Raw genomic sequence first — 23,575 nt, forward strand, 5'->3', positions numbered from 1 at the left:
AGGCAGATTAGATTAGAAGAAAAAAGATTTTGTTCATCTAGAAGAAAAAAAATCTTTACAGTCAGAACAGTTAAACTTTGGAACTCTCTTCCAGGGCCGTCTTATCAGCAATGTGGGCCCCTGGGCAAAGCAATGCACTAGGGCCCTTACCCATTCTCCCCTCCTAGGGGTGGGGGGTGCTATCAGCAGCAGCTCTGATGTCCCACGGGTGGCAGGGGGTGCTCTATCTTCCACTCAACATGTAGGACCTGGAGCAGTCACTTCTGCTAATTACTCCTTTACTGCACAGGTGGTGGGAGGGAGAACACTAACGTGTGGAAGGGGGCACTGAGCTGAATGAAGGGTCCCTTGTAAATTACTTCCAGGGAGGTAGGGGGTGTTTTATACGCAGGGAAGGTTGGATAATGGAGTGGGCTTAATATCTGTCATTTTCTGGTGGAAGGGCAGCTTGTTTGACTGCAGATATTGCCATTATAAGGAAATAGATTTATTAGCTTTAAATAGTATAAAACTCTAGAGTCCCACCTTTCAGGAGGTGCTGGGAACTTGGGGATCAGAGATCAGGAGCCAGAGCAATCCATTGACAAAAATATAAAACTCTACACCAGACGTTTGGAGCTGGAGCAGGAACCGGCTGCTGGAAGGCTGATATCTCCAGTTCGGGGCATGATAGAGACAAGCCGCTAGTGTCGACAGAAAGGGGAGAGTCCCAGATTTTGAGAAATATATGACTGGGAAGTGCAATTAACAGGTTGGATGTGGACTGCTGCGTTGAATTTGGAAAATTCTGGTATCCCTGGAAAAAGGGGATCCTCAGCTATCAGAGGGCCCTTATACACCTGGGACTCCTGGGCAAGTGCCCATTAAGCCCATACGAAAAGACGGCCCTTCCTGAAGAAATGGTGTCGGCAGACACTATAAATATGTTTAAAATAAGGTTGGATAAACATTTATTGGTTAAACACATCCACAGGTACGAATAAGTAACATAATCTGTCTTTTTAATATCGGAACATACTATACCCCAAGGGATAAACTATTATAAAAATAGTTTGAACTAGTGGACCCAAATCTTTATTCAGCCTCACCTACTATGTAACTATGTAACTATGTAAGCCAGTGGATTGCATTGATTTCCTGCACTTCAAATGCCTAATGTCTGGGTACCAGTTGTTTGGGGCTATAGGTCTGCATGGAACCCGGAAGCTGATATTTGTTCTGCCAGTGACTCAATGTTTTCCACTTGGGGTGGATGACAATTGCATGAAAAACAGGTGACATGCTGGCAGGTGCTGGTCATTATTGCTGGGATTAGTTGGTGCTCTGTTTATATATATATATATATATATATATATATAATCGGACAATGGACCGGCACATCCACAGCTCCAATGCTAGCTGTTAAGTATTTTTATATGGTATACTCAGAATCTGGGCGTTCTCTTAATGGACATAGTCAATGTCCTACTGTAATTCAAACAAATGATAGGAATTGAAAAAAATTGGATATGAAAAAAATTTAAGAATACTCTCCTTTAATATGTTATAGGGTCCTCCTCTTTTTGTGGTTTCCAAACGTGGTTCCTCTTTTTCTCCGAAAGGGTATACCGACAGAAAAAAGATAGGAAATACAAGAGGAACCAATGTGTAAATCAGCTTCAAAGCGCAAATTGCGACAGCTTCTGATATGTTTTTTTGAAAATGGTGTACTTTTAAGCGTACCCCGACTCACTATTAAAGAATAAATATAGGCATATCAGGGTTTCTTTTAAGGCTGGGTAGTGTACCCGTACTCACGATAAAATGGATAGTTGGACACATATAATGGTTTCTTTTTCAATTGATTTAAGTAAAAAAGATTTTATGCACAACACTTCTAAAAAATATTTTTTCTTTTCATAAAATTTTCAAATAAAATACAGAGTGAAGGCAGTGTCAATAATAGAGTCAACACACAGGTGTTCTAAGGATCTGGACCTAGAGCCTGTGTGGACTTCTACTCTCACATTTACCTCCTTCTCTGAATGATGTATCACTAGTCCAGGAACAACATATTTCGAGACTACTGTCTCTTCTTCAGGCTCCTGACTAGTGAAAGATTTATCCTCTGTTTATATAGTACCTCTGTAATGGACGTGACAGGAAGTGCTTCTCCTTCGTTGATTTCTGTACATCTGCTATACGACTGTGTCCAGAAAGCTATTTCTCTGCCACTTCTTTCCGCAGGTGATAGTGTTCTGCCTTCCCTCACATCTCAGTGGCTATTCCAGAGCCGCGTGTAGCGCCGATCGCTTCACTTCTGGTAGCGGGTGATCGTCACTTCCGGTACCCATGGAAAGGCTGCCGCTGGTTATGTTTCCTGTTAGCTTTTGGTCCACGTGGTGTTTACTTTTGACTTCCGCTGGCGTCTTCCTTATTCACGCTTAATGGATGGATTATTATTATATTCTAATATTTAGGTTTTAACTATGGGTATTGTGGCTTGGTTCATATTTTCATTATAATAAAAAGGGCAGAGGCGATGGATTGATTGATTCTGGGGGGAAAAGAGATGATTGAATGATTCTTGGGGAACACAATGACAGCAAAGTTTGACAATAGTTTCCTTTAAATGACTTGATGTACTAAAATTGAATTAAAATGAATTAAAAACGACAAAAATAATAAAAAATAAACGTGAAAGGTCTATAAAAATAAACGTGAAAGGCATATACTTGGAAATGAAAAGTGGGTCGGGATAAAAATATTACAGTATTAAAGAAACCATTTAAGTTCAAAATCATGATTAAGGCCTGACGGGACTAAGGTTTTCATTTGGTAAATTAATTTAATTTCCACCCCGGCTAGATTCTGTTCAATATTTCTATTTTTCCAATTGCTCACGATTTTCTGAATTCCTAAGAGTTTTTTAATGGAATTGATTGAACATTGGTGTGTCTCTTTGAAATGTTTTGAAAGATGATGTGTGACCAGACCTTTTTTAATGTTCCGGAAATGTTCCGAAATTCTAGTTTTCAATGGACGGGTGGTCCTCCCTATATATGATAGGCCGAACAAAGATTTCTGATGTTTTTGATGAGTCGGCCGGGATATTTGTACATGCAATGCAGGAACCACACCAGTGAAACCCTTTAGTGCGCACAAGTTTTTCATTTCTCCTGGTAATGCGCTTTTGACTAGATAGTTCTTTAAATTGTTTGATTTCCTGTAGACGAATTTAGGTCGATCTGGGATTAAATCTTTTAATACAGGATCTTCTTGAAGGAGATGCCAATGTTTTTTATGGTGTTCTCTAATTGTTTATGGTTCCGGTCAAACTGAGTGAAAAAGGCAAACTGAAGCTTATTTGCATCTTCTTTATTTTCAGTATTTCTTTTCTTATTTTCAAGTAGGGTTGCTCTATCTCTCCTCTGTATTTCTTCTATTGTTTTTGTGATTTCTTCCTCCTGATATCCTTTAATTAAAAATTCTTCTTTTAGTTTGGTGTTCTGTGCTGATAAAACTTTGGGGTCACTGCAATTTCTTTTTAGATGTATAAATTGACTCTTTGATTTCAGTAAACAAGAAGTGAACTTTTTGGACTTAACCATATATATCAGCAATAACATCATCCACACGAAAACTTACCATAAACCCACCGACATAAATACATTCATCCCCATCGATAGCCAACATCACCATCCCTGGCTGAAGGGCGTGCCAAAGAGTCAATTTATACGTCTAAAAAGAAATTGCAGTGACCCCGAAGTTATTAAAATTGGCTGTAACAGTGGTTAAAAAATAAGTTCCATGAGAAAATTTACAACTTTGACTTTAAGGCTATAATTTTCAAAATCTGCAAAACGTCAAGTACAGTATTTTTTATCATTCTGCCTCTAAGGTGGTTCACATTATAATTGGGAATGGTGATACATTATTTAAGCTATTGAATTTTGGAGAAATTTATATAAAAATTAGGAGGACTAGAATCATCAAATGCCTTGATTAGATAAATAAAATAAATATAGGTGTTATTAAACATACACGAGGCATGAATTGATGGATTATTTTGATTTTTTTTTGTCTGTGTCAAGACACTCTTTAAAGTAAAGTGTATAATATACTTGAGAAACAGGACACACCTGTCATTGTTAATTTCTTATTTTTACTGGAACTGACAAATTGTCATTCCTTGTGATCCTGACAGCAGGATTATAATATAACTTTTTGTATAAGATATACTGACAGACCTGATTTTGAAGAATATATTGTAAGAAAGTACTTTGTCAAACTTTTTTTTTTTATGGATTAGCACCAAGGACATTGGCACTCCACTTGCCAATGCATATGCATAGTTTTAGTCTTAGGGGAAGATGTATCATGCCGCAGTGGAACGCAAACAGCCGGAGGTTGCTAGGCAACCACGCTGAATGCTGGACCCGGAAATGAGGCGGCTGCCGTCTGAGTCCCGGCGTCTGCACGTGCGGCTGCTGATGACGTACACGGAGTGGCGGAGGTGCTTAAGGTACAGAAGGTATTTATGTGGTAACTGTGCACTGTCTGTTTGCTGTAGGATTGTGCTCTGACGAAGGGGGTCAAACCCCGAAAGCTTAGCCTAAATATACATCCGTTTTAAACTGCTGAAATTGCCTCCTGAGTGCCAATCATTTTTTGGAGGGGTACATGATTGCTGTTGGGGCACCGGGGCCCGCTGTCTGCATTTTCGTTTTTTGAGTGCCGGCAGGTTTGGAACTTTATATATATATATAGATACAGAAGTACCAACACACTCCTAGGAATGGGGTTCAAACAGCACCCACATTCCGGGGTGGGGTGCGGTGGCCTGTGAACACACACTCTAGTAAATACAAACACATGGGGCCCAGCACTCACTAACATGTGTTTTTTTTTCCTGGGTTAATGCTCAACTGCCAAGTACCTTATGGCTTTTAAAGGTGAGACAATCCCAAACACAGCACCTGAATTAGTATTAAAGGGGCCCCTGTGACCAGCTGTCACAGGTTTCAGGTAAATGAACCTAGATAAGCTAATTTACCTGAAACCTGTGACATATATATCTATATATATATACATATATATATATATATATATATATATATATATATGTATAACGTGGGTACATAAAGAGGCCACTCTCCAGACTGAAGATAATTTTAAAACTGCATTTTATTTTTCAATCCCGCTGCCACATTTTTGGTCAACGTTTCGGCTCAAATCCGAGCCGTTTTCAAGACTTGTAGACAGCTTAATACATGAAATGCCAGGCAGGATGGCGCGCACTTCATATTGGATGTCATGAGGTGTGTTGGCACTTACATTTCATGTATTAAGCTGTCTACAAGTCTTGAAAAAGGCTCGGATTTGAGCCGAAACGTTGACCAAAAATGTGGCAGCGGGATTGAAAAATAAAATGCAGTTTTAAAATTATCTTCAGTCTGGAGAGTGGCCTCTTTATGTACCCACGTTTATAACAGTCTCCACACAAATGGATTCTTGAGTGTAACACCCCAGCATGAAGGGATTGGACTAGTGAGTGCTACCCACACCTTGGATATATATATATATATATATATATATATATATATATAGCATAGCAGGGAAGTGCGGCACTCGCAGCCAATAAAGTACACGTAGCACATGGTAGTTGTGCTACGTGTACTTTATTTGCTGCGAGTGCCGCGCTTCCCTGCTATGCTACAAAATTTACCAGTGAAGGCACCCAGCACTTAACAGCTAGCCAGACTCGTGGTGTTTAGAGAAATCGGTACTTGTGAGTTATCTGGGCGCCCGATGTGGAAATCGGATGTCAGTACAATAAGCATACGATGCGACGCGATGCGACGCGATTTGCCATCGCGTCGCATCGTATGCTATTGTATGGTATACAATGGCATGCGATGCGACGCGACGCGATTTTTACACTTCCCGCCCATTTTTAAACCCGCCCTCTGCCACATCTGGCACAAAATCACTGTGAGTGAGTTTTGACAGGAGAAAACAAGTGATTTGCAGTGTTGCTGTGTCTCAGAGTATTTGTGAGGTGAAATTTCTGACATTTGCCCCATATTGCCCCATTTTGCACCTTACACCCTATTTCCCAGTATGGCTATGGTGGACAGTATCTTCAGCCTCCCCAAAACTGAAGAGGATACAGTTCAATTCATGCAGGACAATGGGCTGCTTCCATCCACAGCTACCTGTCCAAATGGACACCCAATGCGCCTGTCTGTACAAGAGCGGAAATGGCGCTGCTACATCAAAAGTTGTGGGAAAGCAGAGTCTGCGGGCCTCGCTATTTTACCCCGGATGCAGGCTGCCATTTATGACCATACTGCGCTTTATTTTCTGTTGGTGTGATGAACTCACATCGATAGAGTTTTGCACCAAGAATTTAAAGATATGTAATAAAAGCACTATTTTTTACAATGCATTGATGCGGGAGGCATGTCAATGCGACCTGATGTCCCAGCCTCGACGCCAGATTGGTGGACCAGGGAAAATAGTGGAAGTTGATGAGACACTCTTCGCAAAGAGACAAGCCAATGTCGGCAGAGTTCTCCCACAGCAGTGGGTGTTTGGAGGAGTGTGTCGTGAAACAGGGGACTGTTTTATGCTACCAGTGGAGAAGCGAGATGCGACAACTCTGATTAATGCAATTGTGGAGCACATCGAGCCTGGCAGTACAATTGTCAGCGATTGCTGGCGGGCGTACAAAACCGCAGAACTGGAGCGGGCTGGATACAGTCACTTGAGAGTGAACCACAGATACAATTTTGTGGACCCGGACACTGGAGCACACACCCAAAACATCGAAAGACTATGGGGATGTGCAAAATGGCGGAACAAACGCCAGCGGGGCACAGCCCGCCATCACCTGGACTCTTATATGCAGGAGTTTGTGTGGCGAAAGTGCCTGGCGGGGGACAGCCCATTTAACCGCATTCTACATGCACTCAGTTTGTTGGAAAATAATTACGGTGATTAATTATTGTATGCTATGTGTTGCTGTTGTTATAATTTATTTGGCTACATAATTACGGTGAGTAATTATTGTATGCTATGTGTTGTTGTTATTATTTCTGATATATGCTAATTACAGTTATTCCTTAAATTCTGTTGTCCTTAATGTGTCAGAAATGAATGATATTGATGAATGATATTGGATGTTCACAACCAAGCCACTATCAACATGAACCCGAAGCGCGGCGAGCGTAGCGAGCCCGCGAGGGGCGGTGGTACGCGTCCTCCGACCTTTTCATGCCCTACTATCCACTAGGGCGTGGAGTGAGAATAGAATAGTGTGGCGAGCGCAGCGAGCCACCGAGGCCCGAAGCGTGGCGAGCGTAGCGAGCCCCGTGAGGGGACGCAGATACCTTCACAGGTGAGCACATACCTTCGTGGGCTTCACAGGTATCCGTGTCCGCTCGCCACGCTTCGGGCCTCGGTGGCTCGCTGCGCTCGCCACACTATTCTATTCTCACTCCACGCCCTAGTGGATAGTAGGGCATGAAAAGGTCGGAGGACACGTACCGCCGCCCCTCGCGGGCTCGCTGCGCTCGCCACGCTTCGGGTTGGCGTCAATAGTGGAGTGGCGTTAACAATGGGGATGGGATTTACGTTTTGTCACTTTTTGGGGGTTTTGCCCTGCTAAAATCGGGTGCTGATCTCGTCGCGTCGCATCGCATGCCATGTGGTTAACATGCGATGCGACGTGATCAGATCAGATGGTACCCGATGTAAAATCGGGCTCGGGTGCTGATCTCGTCGCGTCGCATCGCATGCCATTTGGTTAACACACGATGCGACGCGATCCGATCCGATGGTATACGATCAAAAATCGGGCGCCCAGATAACTCACAAGTACCCAGATATTAAATTTTTTTATATGGTATACTCAGAATCTGGGCGTTCTCTTAACGGACATAGCCAATGTCCTACTGTAATTCAAACAAATGATAGGAATTTGATAGTATATAAATTTTTTTGAAGAATACTCTCCTTTAATATGTTATAGGGTCCTCCTCTTTTTGTTGTTTCCAAGCGTGGTTCCTCTTTTCCACCAAAAGGGTATACCAATAGAAAAAAGAAAGGAAATACACGAGAAACCAATGGTTTCTTTTTCAATTCATTGAAGTAAAAAAGATTTTATTCACAACACTTCTAAAAAATATTTTTTCTTTTCAGAAAATTTCCAAATAAAATACAGAGTGAAGGCAGTGTCAATAATAGAGTCAACACACGGGTGTTCTAAGGATCCGGACCTATAACGGCATTGAAACGTCGGGGCACTAACCTATGCTTGTAAAGTATTTGACTTGTATGATGTCTGCAACTTGATCTAAATACAAAAAGAAAACTTTATTTACAAGATGCTTTGAGTGCCGCTATTCTTCCAGACACTTGTACTTACCTCATTAGAGGCACCTAGGCAATCTATATCAAGTTAAGGAGAGTGCCGGATCAACAAGAATCCTACATCATATATATATATATATATATATATATATATATATACACAAATCCCAATGACTGGCACTCCAGAAATGAACCAACGGTGCAGGTGCCTCTCCAAAGACACCTTGTGTCGCCTACTTTATTATCGTTGAAGCAGAGTGCCATCCGTTCCTTGGACATATATATATATATATATATATATATATATATATATATATTAGCCTCCAGACTTTCAAGTGTTCCCTGAAATATCATCTCTTCAGGCAAGCCTATCATATTTAAGTTCCACACGTATAACCCTCTGAGGCACTTATGTATTATATAGCTCCCCTTCTGGACTTGCAACTTGGTGGGATTGCTATGCTACATATTATTAATGCCTGTCCTTGCGTTTCCCTTCTATATCCCTATAGATTGTAAGCTTGCAGCAGGGCCCTCTTACCTCCAAGTCTGTCTGTTGTTACCCAGTTTGTTTTATCACTGTCTACTACTGTAAAGCGCAACGGAATATGCTGCTCTCTATAAGAAACTGTAAATAAATTATATATATATATATATGTATATATATATATATATACCGTATATACTCGAGTATAAGTCGACCCGAATATAAGCCGAGGCACCTAATTTTACAACAAAAAAAACTGGGAAAACTTATTGACTCAAGTGGGACCCTCACTCGAGTATAAGCCGAGGGGGGCTTTTTCAGCATAAAAAATGTTCTGAAAAAGTAGGCTTATACTCGAGTATATATGGTATATATATATATATATATATATATATATATATATATATATATATAGTCAGTTAATTGTAGTGATGTTTTAATTATTTCAATCATAAATACTTTTATGAGTAAATATTGAGTTTCCCAAAAACTTGCAAATACCTGTATTCCTTTTCACAGGATTGGTTACAGTGATGTAGGAGCTGTGATTGTGTACATGTAAAATTAGAGGCATTTGGATTTGATTTAAATCATAGGAAAGAAGGAATATTAGCTCAGAATCAAAACATTTAAAATGCCAAATATTTATGTATGTTGTATGGTAAAATACTTTGCTAACCACATTTCATTTTTTTTTCCCCATTTTGAAAATGAGTTGATACGTTTATTGATACAGTAAGTGTAAGCATCAGTTTTAATATCAAGATCTCTCATATAACCTAAACAGAATCCACAGCTAAATAGAAGTATTAAAACATACAAGAATAATGGGGTATTGCTTTAGCTTGGCAACTGTGTATCTAATTTATCTTTATCTGTGTAATATTCTTCTCAAAAGCAAGTTATACAAGCAATTTATTATAAACAATGTCAATATATAGACTGCGATATTAAGACAGTATTTTACTAGTACACCCGTAAACATATCAAGCTGTGCAAGTGATATGACAAGCAATATTTTTCTTAAAATTAAAAATCTAATTGATTTTGTGCTGTTTCTTCAAAATGAGACGAGTCAAGAAAATAGTTCATGTTCTCAGAACATCACTTTACTTGTACAGTAAAAGAAAGATGAATGCATTGATTATATGTTTGACAAAACTTTTTAATGTTGCGAATAAAGGTGAAAAAGAATTTAGGAAAACTTTTAGGGGTATAATTACTAATGTGCATGTTTTTAGATGTGGAGCTGTTGCCTATAGCAACCAATCAGATTCTACTAATCATTTACCTAGCACCTTCTAGAAGATATAAACTGGAATCTTTGTGATTGCTATGGGCAACAGCTCCACTTTTAAAATTCCATAATGGTCGCCCCTGCTCGACTTTATTGATTGTATATATTGCTAAAAATGTGATAAACTTAGGTGAACATTTTTTGATTATTTCATTGATTTGATAAAATGGAGAGATAAAATGGAGAGTGATAAACAGCCATCCAATCAGCTCCTAACTTCCTTGTCACAGACTTAAGGTGGCCATACACACGCAGATTTATCTTCAGATCTGGCTGGTTGGAACAAAAACCTGGTTATGGATGAGAGCAAATGACAGTTGACCATTTGCTTGGAAATGCTGGAAACAGGGCCGGCACCAGAAATCTTGGGGCCCTGTACACTGATATTTTTGCCCCCCCCCCCCCCCCACGTAATCCCAAACCCACACAACTCTCTTCTGCATGTACTAATAAATGTATTGATGTAGTGATATGGGTGACGCAGGTGTGTAGTGATATGTGTGACGCAGGTATGTAGTAATATGGGTGACGCAGGTATGTAGAGATATGGGTGACGCGGGATGCAGTTAAAATCCCGGCGGTCGGGATCCCGTGCGTTCAGAATCCCGACGCCGGAATCCCGACCGCCGAAATACCGACACATTTTCCCTCCTGGGGTGTCCACGACACCCCTGGAGGGAGAATAAATTAGCGTGCCGAGCGTAGCGAGGCACCGGGCCCGCTGCGTGGCGAGCGCAGCGAGCCCGCAAGGGGGGGGGGCGATCCACGTCCCCCCCTTGTCGGCATTTCGGCTGTCGGGATTCCGGCGTCGGGATTCTGAACGCCGGGATCCCGACCGCCGGGATTCAATACTGAATCCGGTGACGCAGGTGTGTAGTGATATGGGTGATGCAGCCTCAGGTATGTAAGTGAGACGCATTGTGGTAGTGGTCTACTATGTGTTGGCTAGGGAATGACATGACAGTCCAAGGATGAAGGCTGCAAATTAAGCCATTCTAGATATACAACATTTAGTGAGTTATAACTCATGCTGATATATGGGGTAAAAAGCAAGTTTGGGTAACAGTAGTTGACATGACAAAGTGGCTAATTCTGTGGGGCACTGCATGCAACAAGATATATGTATATATATATATATATATATATATATATATATACAAAACAGAAATCCGGGGGGAGAGCCTTGGAGGGGTTACCCCAGGAAAGGAGGTGGCACTCAGACGGCTTTTTGTAGAAGATTTTTATAGAAAGTTGCAAAGTCAAAACATAGCAAGGGTCGTCAACGTTTCGAGACTACTGGAGCCTCGTCCTCTGGACGTGCGCTGAAAGTGCAAGGTGCATGTGCATATAGAATAGGGAGAATATATATATATCTTGTTGCATGCAGTGCCCCACAGAATTAGCCACTTTGTCATGTCAACTACTGTTACCCAAACTTGCTTTTTACCCCATACATCAGCGTGAGTTAGTTATATATATATATATGGTAGCATGCCCCTACCCCAAACCAACCTGTGTGGTTGTGTTCTCCCTCCACGGCACAGCGGGCATGTGGGCAGGTTGGAGACACAGAGCTGCAGGCTTGACACAGCAGGGGTGAGTTGGAGGCTCGGTGCGGTTTGTGCGGCTGCGTGCGGGCAGGAGGCTCGGTGCGGCAGGCAGGAGGCTTGGTGCGGCAGGCAGGAGGCTCGGTGCGGCAGGCAGGAGGCTTGGGGGCAGACATGGCTGTCGCTCTGCAGCGTGACCTTAGATGTCACACTGCGCACAGCTGGGGGTGGGGCCTGCTGCAGCGGATGGTCTCTGACACTATTCTCTCCAGTCGGAGAGACCCTGCGGCGGCGGGCGTCTGCATACATACGCGGGATGGGGGCGGCACGCACTGACTGCAGTGCACAGCGGGGGTAACAGCTTACAGACGGGCCCCGGCCTCGGCCAGGCTCTGGGGCCCTTCAGATCGCCGGGGCCCGTCACACATGTCCCCCTTGACCCCCTCTGTCGCCGGCCCTGGCTGGAAAACTGACAAACTGTCACTCATCCATATCCATATTTTTGTTCCAACCAGCCAGATCTGAAGATAAATCTTACTAGTGTATGGGCACCTTTAGTGCATCTGGCCCCCAATGACTTGCATGCCGGTGGCGGGTGGAAACCGGTCAATATTGAATTCTTTATTGCTTTCGATGCCACCGAATATGTACTTGCAAAGTGTATTCTTGCACTACTCTCCTCTTTTTGTCTAGGAGACAAAGTCCAATCAACTAATAAAGGCTTTCTTGATGGACGATCTGTGTGCCCCAATGCGCTCTTTGAGCATATGCATGGTTTTCCCAATATAGATTATTTTGCAGGGACATTTGATAAGATACACAACAAATCTTGACCCTGAAATTTCATCATAATAATAGAACTACAGTATAAGGTTCTCTCTCTCTTTTTTCCCTTGTATTCCCTAATTCCAACGTGTCAACCTTTTTGTTTTTGTTTTTATTCTTGTTCTTATCATTGTCTTTTATCTGGTATTTTTATTCTATTCCATATAACTCTATGTCATTTTTGTGGCACTTATTGTTGTATTCTACAGTCGTAGATCAATTGTTTCCCCTGTTGGATAACTGCTACAAACTGTGATTGAAAAACAACTGTTAAACATCGTGAATCACTCCAGCCACAAGGTGACATGTAAAAGAACTGCCAAAAAATAACTTTTATTTGAACATTTGGTACTTGTGTACTATCACGGCGCCCATCGCATCACAGACAGGGCTGGCGCCACCACTAGGCAGGTCTAGGCATTTGCCTAGGGCGCCGGCACCTGGAGGGCGGCAGTTCGCTCCTCACCCCCAGCGAACTGTGTAAAAAACTTGCTGGAGCGGTCAGGGGTGTCCGTGCGACAGTGGTACATGTGGCGCCGTCATGTGTATAAAACTGGCTGCGGCCGGCGGGGTCCCTGCAGTGAATAGAAAATAACATGCGCTATGCGCGTGGCGGCGCGGGAAGCGCTAGTTATTTTCTATTCATTGCAGGGACCCCGCCAGCCGCAGCCAGCTTTACACACATGACGGCGCCGCAGGTACCACTGTCGCATGGACACCCCTGACCGCTCCTGCACTGCAGGGATACCGGGGCCGCAAGTTTTTTTCACAGGTACCACCCCCCCCTGCACTGGGGCGCCCCCACCCCGACTTGCCTGGGGCGCTCCGGTGCCTTGCACCGGCCCTGATCACAGACCATAAGGCATGCGATGGTATGCGATGCGACGAGATTTCCCCCGATGTCATACAATGTTAAAATTGTATAGCATTGTATATGGCATACAATGCCATACAATGTGATGCGATTTTAAATTGTATAAGTACCCTAATGGGGGCTTACAATGTAAAATGCACCCCCACGCCACCCCCATTATGAACGTGAACCCGAATCGTGGCGAGCGCAGCGGCGGTACGCGTCCTCCGACCTTTTCATACCCCCACTATCTACATCGTCGTGGAGTTGATTTTATATAGTGTGGCGAGCGCAGCGAGCCACCGAGCCCAAAGCGTGGTGAGCAGAAGCGTAATACATGTAAAGTAATACGCGTCCCCTCTCGGGGCTCGCTGCGCTCGCCATGCTTTGGGCTCGGTGGCTCGCCACACTATATAAATTCGACTCCACGCCGACGTGGATAGAGGGGGTATGAAAAGGTCGGGGGACGCGTACCGCCGCCCCTCTCGCGGGCTCGCTGCGCTCGCCACGCTTTGGGTTGCCGTTCATACTGGGGGTGGCGTGGGGGTGCATTTAACATTGGAAGCACCCATTAGGGTGCTTATAAGCACCCATTAGGGTGCTTATACAATTTAAAATCGTATAGGGGGCTTAAATCGCATCGTATCGCTGTGCATCGGATGTATGGCATGCGATGGCATGTGATGCGATGCGATTAAAAATCATGTGACTTAATATCGGGGGCGCTGTGATAATACACAAGTACTGAACATTTATTTGGACTTTTAATAAATATATTTTTTTTTATAGAAAAAAACATATATTTTTTATATATTAACAAATGTATCTTAAACACTATTGGTTGGTTGATGTTGTTTGGGAGTTCCTAGGAATGGATGGTCATCAGAGATGGCGCTTATAACAGTGCAGTGGATATGATTATATAAAATCTGGACCAGATTCAGGGCACTGTAGTTTCCAGAATAACAATTTTATTAAGCATAACAATAAAAACAAGAAAGTAGTTTTCACACAAAAGTGCAAGTGCATTTTTAAAAAAATGCAAATTAATGCATACAAACACATATATAGATGGGGGCAATCAAGGTCTCTATCTCATAAAGGTGCGCACCACCAAGAAGCATTGGCCTATGTTGGCAAGTGAACAGCTTTGAAATTGAACAAATTCAAACCGCCTCTGAATTTTTATAGACGAGGGCGAAACTTACAACAAATGCTGATGCGACCCACGTTATACCCGCCGTTTGATAATAGCCAGTCCGCAAGGACACTAAGGGGAGGCTGTTTTCGGTGCACTGGTTGCACTAAGTGCCTTGCTTTGATCAGCGGATCAACGGTTGGACATCCCCATAATGGAAATAGGATAAAACCGACATAGATTGACGTGCACAAGCTCTTTCGTCATCTATGTGCTGATCTGTCCGTGCACATTGTACTACGTCGGCATGACAACTCGATCCTTCCGCAAGCGTATGGCAAATCCTTGCTATTCTATCAGGATGGCTATTTCATCTGGTATGTCGGACAAACCAGTAGCCAAACACTATCTGGCGGCTGGATATCAGATTGCCACATTGAGATGCATGCTCGTGGATCATGTACCCAAACCCACAAGAGGAGGTGACCGACATCTTCGTCTACGCCAACTCGAGGCACGGTGGATTCACCAACTGAATACAGTCGCCCCTCGGGGACTCAATGAGCATAACCCACTTAACTGTTTTCTGTCATCTTGAACAGTGGTATATTGTTGGCTTTGGGCAGTAGTAACCGATTGACGCAGAGTTACCCTAACATTGATGGTTATCACATTATTTGTGACACTTTGACCATTGATCAATATTATGTATGTTTGTATGTGTCTTTTTCATTTGATGTAAATATTGTATATGTGTCTAGTTTTATGTGTATATTGAGCAATTATTGCACTGTATTATAATGCACTTTATTATATTGCACTTTATTGTTATGGGCTCTAGGTGTAGCCTGATTGCGCCTCTAAATTGGTCAGGGTGCGGGTACAGTCTTTGATCCTGATCCCTCGCTCAATAATAGCCTCTTTCCCTTTAAGATTGTGATTCTGGCCTTTCTACTGGTTAGAGTTGACACAATTAGATTTTGCAGTTCCCACTATATAAGCATTAGTTCAGATGATGTTCTCCTATTGTGCGATATCTGAAGCGCTCTATTTTCAGCTGTTTTCAGAGCTATCTAGTCTGACAGCGCTGTTTGGACGCTGTGGAAAGCAAATACAGGAAGTGAAGAGTCAGTGGAACGCACTGACGTCACTTCCGGGTCAGCGTTTCCGGGTTTACACTGCTGAATACCCGGCACCGCAGACAGCGTGTATTACACGCTGTATCATCCTCAGGAGGCTGCATTAAAGATATGTAGGGTTGAGCCTTGTGGGCCCCCATATGTTAATTATACCTATTAGTCCAGGTGTTAGTAGTTTGATTGAGTACAGACCTTTATAAAGGGCGCACCAGGCACACTATGCCACATGACCTCTTGCATTGCTGTGGAGCTATGTTGTTGTCCCAGATGTCATCTTGAAAAAGGACTATTCTATGTCCGAAACGTCAACTGATTGACTGCTCTCACTTTGGTGATGTATTGAACAAAATTTATATTGCTGGTACTTTTGGAGTGTGCACACTTGGTTGATTTACCTGGATCAGCCCCTGGAACTATATATATATATATATATATATATATATATATATATATATATATATATATATATATATATATATATATATTAGTGGTGGGCAACGATTAAAATTTTTAATCGCGATTAATCTCAGTAAATTTTTACGAATAACTGCGATTAATCGCATTTATATGCAAAAATTCAAGAACGTATTCAAAAAGTAGTGTATTGCGCACTTTTATTAAGAACTGCTATAGGAACAACAGTGCAATAACATTTGGCTTGCAAACACTTAGTAAAATGTGCTTTTTCACAGCAGTATTTACTCATACTGTAGCATTTAAAATAAATGAATAAAATAAATTAAAATAATTCTAATATTTCCTCCCAACATGACCCATACCTGGAGGGACAAACTACTCTACTCCTGGACTTTCCTCTTAATTTATGATTGCCATTACCTGTTTTGAACAGGTTAGATCTAGTTCACTCTCTCTGACAAAATCCTTCTTAGATGGACAAAACTATATGCACTGCAGGGGGGCAGATGTAAAATGTGCAGTGCACATGGTTTTGTCCATCTAAGAAGGAATTTGTCAGAAAGAGTGAACTAGAATAAGGCCCTAAGACAGGTGCTTCACCACAGATGATAGTAATCATAAATTAAGAGGAAAGCCCAGGAATAGAGCATTCTGCCCCTAGAGGAAAGGGTCATGTTGGTAGGTATGCTTTAACATCCACATTAGCATGTAATATTTCTTTAGCATTAATGTAAAATAAATGGTAAATTTTAAATATAAAATCAAAGCTATTTGCTAGCTGTTTGCTAGCTTTTTAGAGAAACGTTACCCTCAGAGTCCAAAGTCCACAATCATAACGTAGCAGTATAAACAGTGTATGGGGCAGATGTATTAAGCCTGGAGAAGGGGATAAAGCATACCTCCCAACATGCCCCTCTCCAGGAGAAACAGAATGCTCTATTCATGGACTTTCCTCTTGATTAATGATTGCCATCATCTGTTGTGGAACACCTTTCTTATCCATTATTAACCTGTTGAAAACAGGTGATGGCAATCATAAAATAAGAGGGAAGTCCAGAAACAGAGCATTCTATCCCTCCTGGAATGGGTCATGTTGGGAGGTATGGATTAAGAAGTGATAAAGCAGTGAAAAGTGCAAGGTGATAATGCACTGGTCAATAATTATGGATTTGACAAGAGCTGACTGTCTGGTACCTTATCACCCTGCACTTTTCACTGCTTTATCACTTCTTTATCCCTTCTTCACACTTAGTACATCTGCTCCTATGTACAGTAGCAAGTCTCCCTGTTAGAGTGAAGTGGTCGAGCACACCAAAAAAGAATACACAGATGGCATTTACTGTCCATTCCTCCAACTAGAGTACATACCTAAAAGATATCTGTCGAATCTATCTGTTGGGAACAAATATTTGTAAGGTATGAGAGCAAAGAACAATCATCAATCAAGTATTTGCTCCCAAACATTGGAAAACAGACAAAAACAATTGTTTCGAGAAATGTGTTATATCAATACAACAGATGTAATGAATGATGAATGACCACTGTCTGTTTTCCAGTGTTTGGGAGGAAAAGGTTGATTGTTATATGCCCTCATACATTACCAAATTTTATTCCCACCAGACAGATTGGACAGATATCTTTTAGGTGTGTAACCTATTTAGCCCTCAGCACCAAGCCAGTTGCTAAGACACACCAGGTTATTTACATTTTCAGATGATAAACAAACTCTCTTCTTCTGCACAATATGACCAGCAAGAGAAAACAACCTTTCACAGGGTACTGATGTTGCAGGTGTGGCCAAGTACTTCTGTGCAATAGAGGCCAGCCTGCTGTGTGAGCCTGCATGTTTGGACCACCACTCTAACGGACAGGACTCTGTACTGATGGTGGGCTCCGCTCTGTATCGACGCACACTGTTCTCAACTGAATCTTCCTCTTGTTCAGAATCAGACTCTGATGAAGCAGCCAATAGGGCTAACTTTTTATTTGGTGGCTCTGTTGTTGCTTCCACCAGTTTCTCTGCAGCAAACCTCTGTTCCTTGAGTAAGTTGGTGACTGAGGCCCACACCTCAACCCTCTCAGGTCTGGGTATACACTTGAGGTCTTTGAATCTTGGATCCAATGCACTAGCAATCTTCAGATATGCAAGATTGGCATTTCCCTTGCGTGTCTCCAGGTCTGTTATGAATGTAGACTTAAATTTTACCACGTAGGCAGGGTCATCATCTGAGCTCGCCATGACCCGAGAGAGATGGCAAAAAGCAGGTAGAACCACAGAGCACGAAACATACTTTTCTCCTCCCAGAAGTTCCGTCACATACCTGCAACAGTAAAACAAAAATTCAAACCCATTTTGTTGGGTATGGGAGAATTCTGACAATTCTAGTGTATACTAACAGTGGCATCCCAGTACTCAGACAGTCCCCAGTAAATATACTAAACCGTCCTACCCTTAACCCTCCCTGCAGGATCTTCACCGATGGGATACCGAGAGCCAGCATCGTAACTACATCCCATTCATGCTACATCTTTTACAGACAGTACAGTGAGAAAATGAAATATATGATGTATGTAAAATATACCTGCAGGGCTCCAGCAGCGTTTCCAACCTCTGCAGTTTGTCCATTTCAGCTTTAGTTGGCATGGCAATCTTGGTGTTGTGTGTGGTGAGGACATCCCTCAGTGGCTGTTCATTTCTGCAGACGCTTTTTACCATGTCCAGAGTCGAATTCCATCTGGTTGGAATGTCTTGTATAAGCGACTCCTTCTTTTGTCCATGTTCAATTTGTTGTTTTTCTAATTCTGCAGCATTTGATGGACTGTGTTTAAAGTGGCCCACAACCTTTCTGCATTTGGCAAGGACATTGTCAAATGCACTGTTCTGTAAAGATACAGTAATAGAACGCTGGAGACTGTGTGCAGTGCAGGGGACGTGTTCAAAAGGCAGATGTCTTGCAGCGGCAATCAAATTTCTTGCGCTATCTGTGCTAAGTGTGCTGACTTTATCTGAAATGTCCCACTCCTGTGCAACATGAATAAAATGTTCTGCACATGTTTCAGCAAAATGTCTCTCTTCTGTTTTCATTACAGTCAGAGCATGTGAATGCAGCTCCCACTTTTCATCTATATAATGCACTGTAACTCCAAGGTAATTATGGTTACCTAGCGATGTCCAGTAGTCTCCAGTGAGAGCAACATGTGGTGCATGTTGTATCGCTGTCGCTTTTGTAGTCCTCTCCTTTTCATACAAGTCATGTATTCTTCTTGTGATGGTGCGTCTTGAGGGAGGCTCATATGTGCTGTCATTCGTTGCGATTCTAAGAATGTTCTTGAGACCGACATCTTCCACAATACTAATCGGCCTGCAGCTTGTAGCTATCCACTTCGCTAAGTTATTTGTTAGCTTTTCTTGCTTTTGTTTATCTATACTTCTCCCATATGTTGTATCCAACGTAGTCTGCCGAAGCCTCACTGCACTGTTTGTTTCGTTGGGTGATTTTCTGGAATCAACGCTGTGTATTGCATTTAAATGATACTTTAAACTCGAAGTACTCCGGTGATAAGACAATTCAACGTTGCAGTGTTTACAAACAACTTTGGTTTTATCAACTCTGCCGTCTGGAAGAGATTTAAAATGAAAATGTCCATGTAATATTTCTGTTCCTTTCTCCATTTAGTCATTTCTGTGAGGGGGGACAGAAAAAAAAGTAAGATAAGACCACTGTATCATATAGAAAAAAAAAAGTAGACTTTACACCCCAGTTTTGCTGTGCCACTGATTATTGATTAATGTCTTGCGAGCAGGGCCTTCCTAATGTTTAACTGTCTGTAAATACCCAGTTTGTTCTATCACTATCTTCATTGTAAAGCACAAATGAATATGCTGTGCTATATAATATAAACTGTTAATAAATAAAGGGCTCTTAGTAAGCTGCCGCAGGCTACAACTTTCATTACCCCCTTTCCATACACTAACCTCAGATGATAAAAAGGGACATAAGAGCACTGTTACTGTATCATATAGAAAAAAAAAGTAGACTTTATACCCCAGTTTTGCAGTGACACTGATTAATGATTGATGTCTTGCGAGCAGGGCCCTCCTAACGTTTGACTGTCTGTAAATACTAAGTTTGTTCTATCACTATCTTCATTGTAAAGCACAATGGAATATGCTGTGCTATATAATGAACTGTTAATAAATTAAGGGCCCCTAGTAAGCTGCCGCAGGCTACAACTTTCATTACCCCCTTTCCTTACCTAAACCTCAGACGATCTCTTGTAGTCTTGCACGATGCTCCCCTTGCTGGTCAGTAGTTGGGTAATTGCGCGTCTTGCCGGACAGCCTGCGGTGATGTCACTCTGTCCGTTCTTTAGTACTGCCACTTTATCGTTCTACCCAAGTTTGCTGGAATGTTAAGGTAGGTATTGGACACTGACATGCAAACTTATAGAACTGTTTAGAATTGTGTACTCACCCCATCCCCAGTGAAACACAGTACCCACCCTATTACCCCAGCCCTAGTGGCTTGTACCCCTCTGTTATGAGGCTGCAGTAGCATTCTCCCCTGATGTACCCCTCTGGTATGGCATCCACCCCTCTGTTATGGGGCTGCAGTAACATCCTCCCCTGATGTACCCCTCTGGTATGGCATCCACCCCTCTGTTATGTGGCTGCAGTAACATCCTCCCCTGATGTACCCCTCTGGTATGGCATCCACCCCTCTGTTATGTGGCTGCAGTAGCATCCTCCCCTGATGTACCCCTCTGGTATGGCATCCACCCCTCTGTTATGGGGCTGCAGTAGCATCCTCCCCTGATGTACCCCTCTGGTATGGCATCCACCCCTCTGTTATGGGGCTGCAGTAACATCCTCCCCTGATGTACCCCTCTGGTATGGCATCCACCCCTCTGTTATGTGGCTGCAGTAGCATCCTCCCCTGATGTACCCCTCTGGTATGGCATCCACCCCTCTGTTATGGGGCTGCAGTAGCATCCTCCCCTGATGTACCCCTCTGGTATGGCATCCACCCCTCTGTTATGGGGCTGCAGTAACATCCTCACCTGATGTACCCCTCTGGTATGGCATCCACCCCTCTGTTATGGGGCTGCAGTAACATCCTCCCCTGATTTACCCCTCTGGTATGGCATCCACCCCTCTGTTATGGGGCTGCAGTAGCATCCTCCCCTGATGTACCCCTCTGGTATGGCATCCACCCCTCTGTTATGGGGCTGCAGTAACATCCTCACCTGATGTACCCCTCTGGTATGGCATCCACCCCTCTGTTATGTGGCTGCAGTAGCATCCTCCCCTGATGTACCCCTCTGGTATGGCATCCACCCCTCTGTTATGGGGCTGCAGTAGCATCCTCCCCTGATGTACCCCTCTGGTATGGCATCCACCCCTCTGTTATGGGGCTGCAGTAACATCCTCACCTGATGTACCCCTCTGGTATGGCATCCACCCCTCTGTTATGTGGCTGCAGTAGCATCCTCCCCTGATGTACCCCTCTGGTATGGCATCCACCCCTCTGTTATGGGGCTGCAGTAGCATCCTCCCCTGATGTACCCCTCTGGTATGGCATCCACCCCTCTGTTATGGGGCTGCAGTAACATCCTCCCCTGATTTACCCCTCTGGTATGGCATCCACCCCTCTGTTATGGGGCTGCAGTAGCATCCTCCCCTGATGTACCCCTCTGGTATGGCATCCACCCCTCTGTTATGGGGCTGCAGTAACATCCTCCCCTGATGTACCCCTCTGGTATGGCATCCACCCCTCTGTTATGTGGCTGCAGTAGCATCCTCCCCTGATGTACCCCTCTGGTATGGCATCCACCCCTCTGTTATGGGGCTGCAGTAGCATCCTCCCCTGATGTACCCCTCTGGTATGGCATCCACCCCTCTGTTATGGGGCTGCAGTAACATCCTCCCCTGATGTACCCCTCTGGTATGGCATCCTCCCCTCTGTTATGTGGCTGCAGTAGCATCCTCCCCTCATGTACCCCTCTGGCATGGCATCCTCCCCTCATGTTACCCCTCAGGTATGGGCCTGCAGTGACATCCTCCCCTCATGTAGACTACACAGCGTCCTTGCTCACATTCATAATGACCCCCTTTATACTAGTCATGTAATTACAGCCTTCTCTCGAGGCAAACTCACGGTGGTATGATGATGTAGCCCTTTTGGATATTCAGCGTCTTTCCTTATGCACCTGGGGATCTTCTCCCTCCTCCTATCTGGCAGCCCCTCTGCTATTACATGCACGGGGACCTCTGCAGTGTTATCCTGGCGTCTTCCAAGTGCAGCAGCAGCACATGCATGTGGACCTCTGCACCGGTATCCTGGCGTCTTCCAAGTGTGGCAGCACATGCAAGGGGATGTCAGCAGTGGTATCCTGGCATCTTCTAAATGCTGCAGCACACTCGCGGGGACCACGGCAGACACGTCCTGGCGTCCTCCAAGTGCCGATGCGCACGCGCGCGGACCTCGGCTGCTGTGTCTTGGCGCGAAAATCTGGCGTCCTCCTAGTGCCAATGCGCATGCGCGCGGACCTCGGCTGCTGTTTTGGCGCGAAAATGCGCTGTTCTTCCGGCTTCCGGGTCTGAGATCAGCCGGATCACGTGACGTACGAGTTAACGCGTTAATGAAATTATCGGCGTTAACATGTTTTTTCGTTAACGCGATAATAACGCGTTAATCTGCCCACCACTAATATATATATATATATATATATATATATATATATATATATATATATATATATATATATATATATATACTCTCTGGGGGAGGATCGGCACTCAAATCCCGAGTTGGTTGCTGCTGCTGCTGTGCCTTCCACTGAATTTGGTGTATAGAAGGAAGAAAATGGCGGCACTTGCAGACTTGTGTAAAAAAGTTATTTCATTTCAACTGCAAAAAACATGTGCATAACAGACCGACGTTTCGGGGACTAGCCCCGTTTTGAAGGTGCTTCCCTGAACTGACGACGGGGCCCCTGAGCTCCGAAACGTTTTCTGTTTGGCACATGGAATAAAACTTCCACTTTCTTCACCATTTGTGCCAGTCTCCGAGTGCTGCTTATTGCCACCCTGTACATATTCAGAGGACTCATCCCCTCTTGTTAGAGGGCACCGGTGCAAGTATTCCATGGCATCCACGTCTAAGACCAGAGTGCCGGTCATTTTGGACTATATATATATATATATATATATATATATATATATATATACACACACTTTGACAATGGTCCCAGAGGCGGACCGAAATGTTGATTCTTTCCTGCCATGCTGTCTGATTAAAAACTTCTAATTGCAATGCAATTGATATATATATATATATATATATATATATATATATATATATATATATCGAGCAGAGCCCTCTCTCCTTATGTGCCTTTCTTACAATATATAAACCTCTGCCACCCTGATTTCTTCAGTGTGTCCTGTCCTCTGATGCAACTATCCACATTTACCATGTACAGTACTTGCCCTAAATTGTCTTGTACTGTCATTC

General features: G+C 43.3%; 1 protein-coding gene across 1 annotated transcript; it reads right to left on the reverse strand.

Annotated features, from left to right (window-relative positions):
• Positions 1-17,601: 17,601 nt before the first annotated feature.
• Positions 17,602-19,731, reverse strand: LOC146062959 (E3 SUMO-protein ligase ZBED1-like). The gene is made up of 2 exons (XM_083174970.1): positions 18,641-19,731; positions 17,602-18,379 (listed from the first exon to the last, which is right to left on the reverse strand). The coding sequence occupies exons 1-2, from the start codon at positions 19,729-19,731 to the stop codon at positions 17,716-17,718; spliced, it is 1,755 nt and encodes a 584-aa protein (XP_083031096.1). The 3' UTR covers positions 17,602-17,715.
• Between the last annotated feature and the right edge of the window lie 3,844 nt (positions 19,732-23,575).

Source organism: Crinia signifera, chromosome 1, assembly GCF_055691185.1.
Source record: "Crinia signifera chromosome 1, ASM5569118v1, whole genome shotgun sequence".
Classification (NCBI taxonomy): domain Eukaryota; kingdom Metazoa; phylum Chordata; class Amphibia; order Anura; family Myobatrachidae; genus Crinia; species Crinia signifera.